Raw genomic sequence first — 14,027 nt, forward strand, 5'->3', positions numbered from 1 at the left:
GTCCCACTCTGTGCAGTGCTAGAAATTTGGAGACTTGAAATAAGATTTCATTTGGAAAGGCAGAATTATAATTTGGAGGAGCAATGTCCTTATTTTGCCCTCCCCCCAAGAAACTCAGATTAATACATTCTGATGTAGCCTTTACTCTAACTGATTTTCTATCATCTTTTCCATCAGATGCAAACCATAGAATTGCTAAATCTGTTCCATATCTCATCAGAGGTGGGAATTTATAGCCAAAGGACATGTTGCATAGATACGGTTTTCAAACTTCTGTTTAATACTGCCACTTGTATTTTGAATACAAAGCTGTCTGGTAGAACCCAAGTCTGCTGCCACATTCCCCTAATACAGTGATGGTGAACCTTTTAGAGGCCGAGTGCCCAAACTGCAACTCAAAACCCACTTATATATTGCAAAGTGCCATGTCCCTCTGGCTTTTTAGTAACAAACTCTGGCAAACTCTGTGCTGGGGTGATGGCACATGTGCCCACAGAGAGGGCTCTAAGTGCCACCTCTGGCACGCGTGCCATAGGTTTGCCATCACTGCCCTAATACATTGTACTGCAAACATTTGCAGGAAAATAGCAGCAGATAGCTCTGTGGGCAAACATAAATGAGATAATAAATGCCTTTCTTAAAAATAAAAGTGGCTGCATTACATACAGTTTTTCATAAGCATGTTGAATAAAACATGTAGTTTGGTCATTAGTTTCAACTTTATTTAAATAAGTTGCCCCAGAGTTCACTTTTACTGAATAGAAACAGTTACTAGCAACATCTAACTTGATCCAAGGATCTGTGTGCTCTTAAATCACTTGTTTGCATCAACAAAAGGAAAAATCTGTTCATACAAATTAATGAGTCCGTGATCTGTTTCCTCCAATGAAATGAATGAGGAAACTGTGGTTAACCAGTAAACTCTGAATGTTCATGAAAAGCATTTTTACCCAGCCCAGACTACTAGGGGCACAATTTTCTAAAACAAGGCCTATTGAAATAAACAGAACAGGAAGCATAGATTTCACATAGAATTTGTGCAAGAGAACTTCAAAATGGACTGTGGTATAAAAAGGAATATACAACAGTGAATTAAGAAAGTTTTCCCCAAGCCAGGCTGTGTACACATTGCAAAAACACTCAACAATGGAAGGTGAAGGAATGCATAACTGTGTAACAACTTTAAACAAAATTTATTCCCAACATTTCTATGTACTAATGGAGAAAAGAAACATAAAACTTTCCCAGAACATTATAAATAAGTAGTTTCCAGGTCATAATTTACAAATTAAGACTCATGTAAAAATCAATTTACAGAGTGGGATGTGACAAAGTAGCATGTATATATAAAAAATACATGGCAAACTGCTTCAGCAAAAACTGAAGGCTGAAAAAATACATACATCTTTGGTACAAAGCTACGTAAAAATGATTGCTCCAGAAAACAAGTACTGATGCTGGCATTTGGGTCGCCTCAAAACATGGGATCATTCTGATTGTTAGAGGCACAAAGTCCCACAGCCCTAGGACTGCATTGACTTAGAATGCTACCGTGAAAGTATTAAGCTTCCATGTTGCCTGACAAAATACAAGCCTGCACACAGCAGGGAAGACTGCACTGGAATATACATATTTTCTCTACCCCAGGAACTTTTTTCATGGTAAAAACCAGTTCCAGGAAGGCTATATTGCATGGTTTTTTCTATCAATTCTGCACACACTGCCTTTGTTGGAATTTATTTCCACATACAAGTGTGCCCATAGTCTTGACTGCAATGAGCAGCAAAAGATTAAGCTGCCTGATACAGTTCCACAAAGCCCTACAAAAATGCATAGTGCTTTTCTTAAATAAACTGTGGCACTAGTGGACTTGCTGGTTTCCGGCTAACCTGCACTTGTGGCTCTCTGTGACTTGTGACATTCTGCAGCTTGAGGCAATGGATAAGATGGTACCACTCCATCCCACATACAAAAGAAAAATGAAGCAACAGCTGAATGTTACTTCAACCATAGCAGTATTGGGGAAGTGATAAGAAAACTTAGAGGGTGCAGGACTGAGAGTGGTACAGGTGCATCCCAGTATGTACCACTTCAAGTTGTTGCCTCACTCTGTCAAATGGTAGGGCCAGCCCTGACCAAGCCAAATACAAGTCATGTTAGTCACCATGCCGAGGCCCAAGACATCTCTGCTTGGTGCATTGCTGTGAACTGGAGGAAAAAATGTTTATGGCAGTGAAAAGTTGGCTAACAAATTCAGTTTCAAACAGATAATTCTCAGCAAAGGCATCTAGATTTTTTTTTTACACTGTTCAAGGCACTTCATTAAACCTCTTCATCCGTTTCTTTTGAACCATAGCATTTGTAAACAGAGGCCCCAAAATACACACCAAACCCCACCCGAACAACAAGCCGCCAACGAACAATATACCTCCAAGGCTACGTTTCTATATTTGGTCCTCTTTTTATCTTTTAAAAAATAGATTTAATGTCAACACTGAAAATACTTTAAATCACTCGGTCTTGATGGTCCTCATTTGCAAAACCTGGTGGCACTCTTGCAATAAGCAAAGAAATATTTCAAGTCCAGATTGCGTTGTAAAATTTCCCCCTACGTTTCAAACATCTTTTGTTCCTGGGCCAGGAAGTTGTCCTGAATGGAGTCAATTTTAAGAACAATAAAGAAACTAAAAACAAAAACAAAAAAGTGGGAGGGGAGATATAGTGTTCTTGGACACAGAACAATAAAGATGGCCTCCTTCGTCTGGGCCTGGTAGTACCACGGTCTAACTACACAACAGGTTTACACTTCAGTGCCCTCCCGTGCATAGATAAGGCTATTGACTGTGAAGTTGTATAAGTGGTTGTATTGGCCTGACTGACCACTGCCAGGATGGAACGGGCTGTAGTAGGCCCCTGCAGGCGCGGAAACCCGTTGGAGTTGCTCCGCAGAGGGGACCTCTTGGGCAAAACTGCTCCCACTCAGCGGCCCAGCTGGGAGGTTTCTATGATGTAGATCACTGCTGAAGCTCCCTGGAAGACGGCCTCCATTGCTGAGCGAGTTCATACCACTGAAAAAGCTGCTGAGGCAGTTGGGGGTAGGTGAAACAATCACAGGCGGAGAGGTGCTCTTTGAATGGTCCCGCATGGAAGCCACCGGCTCCAGCTCTGAGGAGGGGCTCTCGGCACTTGGCTTTCCTGGAGCTGAAGAAACAGAGTGCCCTTCCTCCGTCTTCAGAGTCCCCAAGGTGGAAACAGTGGAGGTCACAGTAGAGGCGTTGGGGTCAGAACGCCTCTTGCGCTTGCGACGGAAATTCCCGTTGTCAAACATTTTCTCGCAGTTTGGGTCCAAGGTCCAGTAGTTTCCCTTCCCTGAAGGATGACAGAGAACCGATGTTGAAAACACAACATATCAAAAAGGATCTTTCCCTGCAAATAGCAGGGAATCTCTCGCACAGCACACATAATCTTAGCCATATCAGCTGGAAATAATAGAATTCAAAGATATAGCTGTGTTAGTCCGCAGAATCAGTATGTAGAGAGATTTTGTAGCACTTTTGAGAGAGCCCAAAGGTGCTACAAGCTCTCTCAACGTGCAGAAATAATAGTTTTTAGACGTTACCAAGATAAGCTTTAACCAGGAATTAAATCTGTTATTTTTTAAAAGAAAAAGAGAAAGAAACAAAAAATTAAAACGATGACTGTTACCTTTCCGTCTTTATAACCTCATATGCATAGTACTTAATTGGGACTAACTATCTGACTAGTCATAAACTGTCATATAAACTCATGTTGAATTCTACAGAAATGAAGTTTACATATAGATATACGGCAATTAACATGGCAGTACTAACACAGAGCTGGAGAATACTGCCTAAATCTTCAGCAGTATCCTTGTATGTTGACTCAACATTCAATAATTGATTCAAAGTCTGTTAGAACTAGCCAAAAGGATTCTAGCTGACATGCTTACACCATGTATCTTATATTACACCGATCAGGTCAAAATCTCTTATGTTTCAAGATGGTTGTGTAGTAGGGAAAAAGATTTGAAATAAAAATTGAGCCCCGTTTGTGTATCCAGATCAGAAAAGCATACATATAGAAAGAGAGATGAGAAGCTACTCCTTTAAACCATGAATTAGAAAAAAAGAATAGACATACAGTACAGAGAATGAAACTTAACAAATATCCTGTTTGGGCTGTCAGTCAACCAAGGTATCAGAGTTAAACTGTCTCTTAACCAGTTAACTGGACAAGTTTTGAAACATGCATGTCACAAAACTTTTAATACAGATCCTCTGAGGACATGTTGTGGGGAGTAAACACAATAAATACTTAGCAATCTTTGCTTGAAACAAAGGCCATTTCTAATACTTTTCATATTACCATCAAGTATCAGCCAAACATTCTCAAAAAAATTAAATCCATGCACCCTTAAAATTAACTAACCATTGATTAAGCAATGGAGTCCCATTCCATTATATATAAAAACGAATCCACTGATCACATATGAAAACCTGGAATTCAGTTAAAGCCAGAAAGAATGGCTCTCAGAGTAAGTTTCTGTTGTGCAAGAAGATTGCTGAAGAACCCACATATTGCTCAAAAGAAATTAAAATCAAGGTACCGCATTTGTTTACTCAGCTTCCATGACATTACGTATATCCACAACCCTGCAGGACTCATTGGAAAAAAAAGTTTATGCATGGTCCTAGGGCAGTGTTTCCCAACCTGTGGGTCTGGACCCCTTTGGCGGTCGAAGGACCCTTTCATGGGGGTCGCCTAAGAGCATCGGAAAACACCTTTTTAATTAGTTATGAAGTAGCAATGAAAATAATTTCATGGTTGGGAGTCATCACAACATAAGGAATTGTATTAAAGGTCGCAGCATTAGGAAGATTTGGAACCACTGTCCTAGGGAGAGGTGGAAAGGATAATGCATCCAAATATGGGAGGAGTGCATGAATCTTCCAGGGACGTAGCCAGGATTTTGGGAAGGGGGGGGGTCCAGACTAAGTGCCACCATTATAATGGGGTTTGGGTGCGGTGGCATGGCAGCACGCACCATTCATTTTATCTAATGGAAGGGGGGGTCCGGACCCCAAGAACCCCCCCCCTTGGCTACGTCCCTGAATCTCCTGTGATAAGTCAAGGCACATTACAGTGTTTTGCAAGCACTGTTCCTGCTTAGCTGGGGGTGGGGGGAGATAAAAAGAAGGAAAACTAAAAAATCTTTCAAACTCCCCATGTTGAGGATGAATGTCCATAAACCAAGTTTATCTAAGTGTGTTGTAAGCAACAGCAATCAATACTAAGATACCCAGTAAATATAGATAGGCCTATGACATATGACAAAGTTCACATGGCTCTTGGTTTCTGAGAAATATGTTTTTAAATAAAACAAATTAAAAGGTGTAAATAATTAGCTTCACACCAAGCCATTTATTTCCTCAGTGCTATATGTAGGACTTGAAACTATCTTCAGGAAGCTCCCATGTAACAGATTTATTTATTTAAAGAAATATTCCATGCTTTCCCCATGAGATCTCAGGGAGGTGTACAAATACAATTAATTTAAGCAGTTTGAAACAATATTGAAATTAAAGCAATTGAGTATTTTAAAACATATCAACATATTAAACAATTTGCTCTTTCTTGATTTAAATGGAATACCACAATATGTTCTTGTTTGTGGATTATAATATTCCCTATTGTTTAACGTGGTGTTTTTTTTTAACTGCTCATTCTTCCAAGTTATCTGTCTTTATGTTCCTGGATTAGGATACCAACCAAAAGCATGAATTCATTTAATTATGGGGATAGGGTTAAAAAAAAGGCCAGCATCTGATACACTGCTACACAAGTGTAAAGTTGTGCCATAGTTTGGATCACTATTCAAACAACAAGAATTGAACTTTCTTTTTCTTTCACCTTTCTGCCTGAAACTACTATGGCCACATTCACCCTTACAAAAAGGAGCTTCACATGCTTAAAATTCCAGCATCTCGACTAAGAAGTAATACAGAGACGTGAAATCAGAGTTCTACATTCAAAATTCTTCATCACGAGAATACGAGCCTTTTGCTTTCAGGGCACATTTATTTCATACAAGTTAATATTTATTGTACTAGCCAAAGGCCATGACAAAACGAGCTTATCAAAAAGTACTTCACAAGTCATAAGTACTTCACAAATCATGTCCAGACACCCTTTTCTGTTGTACTGGAGAATTTTAATAGCTGTGTGAAGTAACTGTGAACAGTCCGTTAGTAAATGCAAGACAATTTCTTAATTCTTGTGACTGCACAGGATCCCAAAAGTTATGTATGTACATGCGGCACATACATGTAGTTTCCATAGCTTTGACTTTCAACTGTACCCACCTGAATGCAGTGGCTTGGAGGCCCCCTTGGCCTTCCAGAATGGGTTTCACCTTCTGGATGCCACCCCCTCAACCCCCATATATACTTTCTGCGTAATTAATTTTTAGCCTCTAATTCTTGTGGCTGTGATATGCTTTCAAGTTGACTCCAATTTGTGGCCCTATCCCAGGATTTTCTTGGTCAGATTTATTGAGAGGAATATTGCCATTAACATCTTTTAAGTATGAAAGAGTGTGCTTTGCCCAATGGGTTTCCATGGCCAGGCAGAAATTTGAACCATGGTCTCCAAGAGGCCTAGTCCAACACTCAAACCTATATACCATGCTGGCTCTCTAACACAGTCTGAAACATAGGGTAAGAATTGCATCGTGCCCCCCCCCCGCCCCGCCGATGCTGTCAAACTGCAAATCCCAACATTCCTTACTATCGGCTATGTTGGCTAAGGCTGTTGGGAGCTGCAGTTCAAAAATCTAGAGGGCCATGCTGTTCTTATCCTTGCTCCAACATGTGCTTGTTGTCATACTCATAAAACTGAATATCCTTTGAGGAAAGGTAGCCAAATACTTTTATTACAAATGAAACAAACTACTCAATCTGCATGTTTTCTTTGGGATTCAAAAATGGCAGTCACATCTACCACAGGATTTAAACAACTGTTTTCACTTGCCGTGATGCACAAATATTTACAAGTTTATGGAGATTAACATCCTTGATCACACAGGCTTATAATTGTACAGTTCAAGCCATGCTGGCTTGATGTTGAGCAAGTTGCAAAACATTCTTGGCAGCAAAAATAGGATCTTTGGTCCCATATTTGTTTGTAGCATGCAAAGGGGTGCATGGGTGGAATGTGTGCATGGGCAAAAACAGCCAAAGGGAATGTTTAATCCATCCCACACCTGCTGCATTTCTTGTAATCAAAACCGGAACCTAAATCCTGTTGTTAGTCCTGACTAGAGTAGAGTCATTGAATCAACTGGATTTAGCTGCATAATGGACTCAACATTCAATAGGTCTAAGTCTTGTTGTTGCGTGTCTTCAAGTTATTTCTGATATATGGTGACTCTAATCTAAAGCAATATTTTATTCTTGGCAATACTGGTTCAGAGGAGGTTTGCTATGGTCTTCCTCTGAGGTTAAGAGAGTGTGACTTGCCCAAGATCACCTTGTGGATTTCCAAAGCCAAACGCAGGGATTCAAACCCAGATCTCCCAGAGTCCTAGCCCAACACTCAAACCACTACACTATGCTAGATCTCCTGGGTCTAGATTGCCTAGGACTAACCAACAGGATTCCAGCCCAGGTGTCCAGACTAAGTGGAGAAAAGCCTTGGAGGTTTAGTGGTTTTGACAGAGAATCTAACTGGGAAAAGATTAAGAAAACAAAACCACAGACAAACACATACACGTTTTTCTGCTGCAAATAATGCCTTTCTCCCACTTTTCACTAAATGCCCACTTCTTCTGCATCCAAGCATTCACAAGGCCTCTGACAGGAATGGCACTGATATGGAGAAAATTGAGAAGCAACCATTTGACTTTTTTTTTTTAAATGTAAAGCAAAGTGAGCAAGTCACAGCCTATGAACATCTGTGAACTGCGGGGAGGTTGTGCTGGATGTGGCCTGTGCATTACACTTTGCCCATCCCTGAAGCTGGGGATGGGTAGTGTGAGTTTAAAAAATTAACAGACCGCCTCCGTCAGAAAAGGGCCAGATGCTGTGAGTGGCTTTGATTTCCACCATGGCAGAATGCATATCCTATAACTGTCCCAGTTTGGTAGGGACAGTGCCAATTAATCCTTTGTTGTCCCACTTTTTCAACAGCTTTTTTAAAGATCCTAGTTTCTCTCTCCTTTCATTCTCAGTTGCTGCAAAGTGAGTTCAAAATACAAGTAGTTTTCACTCCTCTTACTCAGTAAGGGGGAACAGGAGAGGAAGTGCAGAATGTTGGCTTTCCCTGTAGACTAAGGAAAAAACAAATTGCTGCAACCTCTCCTTGCTTGTGTGCTCTTCTTTATTTATAACCATCACCATTTTGATCACTTTCTGGTATTGCTTGGCCACATGTGTCCCAGTTTCATCTATGAAATGTTGTAAGGTATGAAAATGACTCTAACGGAGCGAAATGTAAGCCACAACTTCACCCCCAGGTTTTTCAATTACATATTTAGCTCTGGGAAATATAACATAATCAGTGAGAAATAGCTGTTGAGTACAATGCTTTCCAGTGTGAAGTCAAAGGCTCCAATGCTTTCCAATGGCTGGCATCCATAGTTTTTTGTGGGTTTTTCGGGCTATGTGGCCATGTTTTAGAACATGGCCATATAGCCCGAAAAACCCACAAAAAACGATGCTTTCCCTTCACTGCTGCAGGCCTCACCACGACATGAAGTTCCAGATGGAGAGCAAGACTACGCACCACAGCATCTTTCTCCTTCTGTTTCCATGTTGGTTTCCCTGTCTCACTCTGTCATATAACAACCCTGCAATGCTCCTCAGAAGCAAAAACACCTCGGTATTACTTGTCTGAGACATCCAACTTAGCTTTAGTAAGCCTATCCCATTTTTGGTCTATAGGCCTTTTGGCCTAGTACTATGTCTCTTCCTCCTGCTCTGTTAGTGAAACAGGATTCACGTTAAAACTGTGTTTTTTGAAAGCTGAGTTCATTGTCAAGAAACTCCAGAGCTCTGTGTGTGGCAAAACTGTACACATTTTAGAAGGCACCTTCATTTCCCATATATCACTGGCTGGCCAGGCTTCCCTCCTCCCTACAGTACTACTGGCTCCTTTATTGATTTATTTCTGCGTAAAGTATATCCGAGAGCAGCTTTACACATCTAAAGAAAAATAAACTAAAAGTTTAAAAGATCATAAATCAAAAAGATCATAAATGCAAATCAAAAATCAAAGTACAAGTGGTGGGACAGTCATGTTTGGTATTCATGTCTGTCCTTTCCAATATAAAATGTGGCAAATCGGACTCTTCCACCTCCCCTTACTTCCTCCCTGTGCTTCCAGGTGTATTTTTCTTCCATGGGTCCAGACGTAAGGCAGTAATACCAAATGTAATACCAGAAGTAAGTCAGGTTGACATACAAGTGCCTGGAGCATTAGAACACCACTACGCAAGGAAGAATCCAATTCTCCTAAAACACATGCCCCCTTTATACTTTTATTTGTTTTAAAATCACTCCCCCATTTTGTAGGTAAAAAGAGCACAAAAGAAGATGAAATGATGAATGTGACCATTCCATATAGTTGGGCTCATAGGACTTGAGGCTACTTCCTCAGATGCAGGGGGTGAAGTGGAGAGTCATGCTACCAATTTATTTATTTATTTCAGTTAGTCTCAAAGGTGCCATAAGTCTTGTCAAGAAAACTCTATGATAGGGTTGCCATACGGAGAAACAAGTTAAAGGCGCACAAGAAGAAGGAGAAACAGGCCACTTTTGAAAGCAAGATGGTCCTCTGGGAAGCCTATCCATTTGTCATCTGTGGATGCCACTTCAGTCATGTTGCTGACTACGCACATAAACAGATAAATAAGCAGCACATCCTTAACTTCTAGGGGTTGTACAGACAAAGTTAGGCACTACTTCACTCCACTCTCTGTGGACTGGCAGATATTTTGGTATCTTTTGAAATCTCTGGGGAGAACTCCGTCTTTATGTTGCTCCTTTGAGGCACACAAATTATCCAGGTTGTTCACAGAATATACAAGGTGCTTCTCGCACTTCATCTCCTCACTGCAAACCTGTAAGGCAGGCCAGTAGTATTATCCCTATTACTGCAAAGAGGGGCTGAGTTGAGAAAGCAACTAGTGCTCCATCCATCCAACGGTTGTTAAAATACATACTTCATGCTACTTTGGAGGGTTTGTTTCGATTTAAAATGAAATAGCGGGATATAAATCCAAACGCTAAATTATATAACATCGTATGGCTTCCCTTGGCAGCCTGACACAGCGGAGATTCAGAGAAGCCATTTAACGACTGGATAATGAAGGATAAGATACTTGCATCTTAAAGATTTGTATTTCCTTCTCAGCCTCCGTTTCTGTGTACAAACTAGCCTGCCTTCTGTTAAGACCCCTTAACAGAGGTTGCTCACCCTCTAAAAGATATTCAGTACAATTCTACACATACATATAACCACATTCATGTATAAGAATAGATAGTTATTGTGGTTTAAACAGCTTGCAATAGAGCGTACGTACATCTGATCTGATCTGAAAGGAAGTCCCCTTCCAAGCCTGAAATAATCTGTTTCAGTCAACTAGCGCATAGCTCCGAGGCACAGAGGATCAGAGAGTTGAATATATGCCACACACAGTTAATTAACCTAGAATTACCTCTACCTACCACTATCATAAATTAGAAGCCTCGCTTCCAATAAAAAGCAGAGAAGTCTATTTGCAAATATGGTGGAACAACTAGGAACGGTGAAAGGAAAAGGTGTCTACTTTAAGTTGCTGCATTTACTTACAATCAACATTGCCAAATATTCATGCATCCAGGTAAAAACAAAACAAAGTGAACAAATACGTTTACAGCCAGACTCTTTTTCTATGATCTGTCGGCCTGACTAGTTTTTAGAAAGATTTGTAACTTAAATAAGTAAGATTAAAGTTATATGCTAATGTGAATGGATTGGCTGTAAAAATGTGAAGTCAAAAGCTTTCGTGGCCGGCACCCATAGTTTTATGTGGGTTTTTGGTGCTCTGTGGCCATGCTCTAGAAGAGTTTATTCTCCTTGGCGAAATGTCGGGAATAAACTCTTCTAGAACATGGCCACAGAGCACCAAAAACCCACAAAAAACAGTGACTGTAAAAATGTTTAGGACATATCTTTTTAATTTTACTGGAAAACCATATATATATGTTACAATATTTAGTATGAGACCATCGAAGGAGCCAGCATCTCATCTAAAAATCATGATCAGCTCAGTCCTATGACTTTCTGAGTCAGCCTCACTGAGTTCAAAGGAATTTGCTGCCAGATAAACTATTTAATAGCTTAAAGAAAGACAGCATGATGTAGTGGTTTGAATGTTGGACTCAAGAGGACCAGAGTTCAAATCCCTGCTTGGTCATGGAAACTCACTGCACAACTCTCTCTCTCTCTCTCTCAGCCTAAGAGGAAGGTAACGGCAAACTTTCTTGGAACAAATCTGTCAAGAAACCCCAAAGAACTGGTTGCCATAAACTGGACTTTACCCAAAGACCAGTCACAAACATACAAACTAGTTTAAGGACCTCGCCTAACAGTAAACCCCAATAAACACAGTGGAACATGCTTCTAAGGGAAAAGGCAGAAGATGACACTGTATGGGTGTACCTTTGCTTGTTTAGTCGGGACTATGGTCCAACTAGTCTAAAGTGGTTTGCAGCAAAGCAGTGATAGGATTAGAGGATGAAATAAGGAGCCTTTATCTGTACTTCTGAACCAACCTGTTTAGGCATGATGTGACAGTTCACAATCCCACTATATGAGTGAATGGTGGTAGAATTCAAAGACACGTTGGTCTCAAAAATCAGTATAAAGGGATCTTGTGGTGCCTTTGAGACTAACTGAAAGAAAGAAGTTGGTAGCATGAGCTTTTGTAGACTTGAGCCTGCTTCCTCAGATGCTTGAGGTGGAGTAGAAAGCATTTCAGGAAACAGGCTCAAGTCTGCGAAAGCTCATGCTACCAACTTCTTTCTTTCAGTTAGTCTCAAAAGTACCACAAGATCTCTTTGCTACAAGATCCCTTTGTGCTATTGACAGCTTGTTTAAAAAAAAGATTCAAAATACCCCTTGGACCTAAGACTGAAAAACCCCAATGGATTGGGATTAGGAAAATATACGCTTTGTAGTGAGAATGATGACTCCAGAGAATCGATTCCTCGATCCGGAGTGAACTCGCATCACCAATCGGTTTAAATGCTGAGTGGGAATGAGCCCAAGGTGCTAAAAGATCCCTTTGCATATAAGTTGATGCATGTCCAGAGGATGGCTACCAAAATGGTGAAGGGTCTGGCAACCATGCCTTATGAGGAAAGACTTAGGGAGCTGGGGATGTTTAGCCTGGAGAAGAGGTGATATGATTATTTGAAGGGGTGTCATGTTGAGGATGGAGCAAGCTTTTTTCCTGCTGCTCCAGAGAACAGGACCCTGAACAATGGATGCAAACTACAGGAAAAGAGATTCTACTTCAACATTAGGAGGAAATGCCTAACAGTAAGAGCTGTTCAACAGTGGGACACACTCCCTCGGAGAGTGGTGGAGTCTCCTTCTTTGGAAGTCTTTAAACAGAGGCTAAATGGCCATCTGTTGGGGTGCTTTGATTATGAGTTCCTGCATGGCAGAATGGGGCTGGACTGGATGACCCTTGGGATCTCTTCCAACTCTATGATTCTATGATTCTTTGAATGGGATTAGCTTCCCCACAACGGTAACATCATCCACGCACCCTTCCCTGAGCCCCCTCCATGGGAGCCCATGAGCCTGCCTTCCAAGTCTCCCCTTCTATGTCCCTAAACTATGTCCTTTAAGAGATTTTGGACTACAGCTCCCAGAAGCCTCAGCCATGTTGGCCAATAGTCTGGGATTCTGGGAGCTGAAGTCCAAAATTCTCTTCAAGAGCACAGTATGGGGACCACTGCAGCAATGCTGGGCGAACGGTGGCCCTCTAGATGTGGTTGGGCTGCAATTCCCACCATTGTCTCTCACTATAAGGCTGATTTCAAAGATATGGCTGTGTTTGTCTGTGGATTCCATATGTAGAGAGACCTTGTTGCACCATTGAGACTAACTGAAAGAAGTTGGCAGCTTTTCTAGACTTCAGTCTAGTTCCTCTGCTAAAGGTACTACAGTTAGTCTCAAAGGTACTACAGGATCTCTCTACATCATCATCATCATCATCATCATCACCCTACTACTATTAGTACTACTACTACTGTTAAATGCATCTGAGGAAATAGACTTGAGTCTAGGAAAGTTCCTGCTGCCCACTTCTTCCTTTCAGTGTGTCTGAAAGGTGCTACAAAATCTCTCGCCATAATAAGAATAAGAATCCTAAATGCATCTGAGGAAATAGATGTGAGTCTAGGAACGCTCCTGCTGCCAATTTCTTCCTTCCAGTGAGTCCCTCAAGTGCTACTAGATCTCTTTAAATAATAATAATAATAATAATAATAATAATAATAATAATAATAGCATCTGAGGGAGCAGACTTGAGTCTAGGAAGGCTCCACAGGGGCTACAAGTACAGAATAATAGTATCATCATCATCATCATAAGAATGAATACTCAATGCATCCTTTCTTCCCACAGGTGCTACAAGGTCTCTCTAGTAGTAGTAGTAGTAGTAATAAATGCATCTGAGGGAGCAGACTTGAGTTTAGGAAGGCTCCACAGGAGCTACAAGGTCTTCTAAATAATAATAATAATAATAATAATAATAGCATCTGAGGGAGCAGACGAGTTTAGGAAGGCTCCACAGGGGCTACAAGTACAGAATCATAGTAGCATCATCATCATCATCATCGCATCCTTTCTTCCCATAGGTGCTACAAGGTCTCTCTAAATAGTAGTAGTAGTAGTAGTAGTAGTAAATGCATCTGAGGGTTCAGACTTGAGTCTAGGAAGGCTCCAAGTATCAT

At 40.8% G+C, this 14,027-nt stretch overlaps 1 protein-coding gene across 1 annotated transcript in view; it reads right to left on the reverse strand.

The window, feature by feature from the left end:
• Nucleotides 1–919: 919 nt before the first annotated feature.
• Nucleotides 920–14,027, reverse strand: part of FOXI3 (forkhead box I3) — a 14,080-nt gene continuing 972 nt past the window's right edge. Inside the window, exon 3 of the mRNA XM_042473608.1 lies at nucleotides 920–3,369. Within this exon, the coding sequence (XP_042329542.1) occupies nucleotides 2,801–3,369 (569 nt within the window). The 3' untranslated portion in view covers nucleotides 920–2,800. The remainder of the gene's footprint in view (nucleotides 3,370–14,027) is intronic.

This window comes from Sceloporus undulatus, chromosome 6 (genome assembly GCF_019175285.1).
Source record: "Sceloporus undulatus isolate JIND9_A2432 ecotype Alabama chromosome 6, SceUnd_v1.1, whole genome shotgun sequence".
Classification (NCBI taxonomy): domain Eukaryota; kingdom Metazoa; phylum Chordata; class Lepidosauria; order Squamata; family Phrynosomatidae; genus Sceloporus; species Sceloporus undulatus.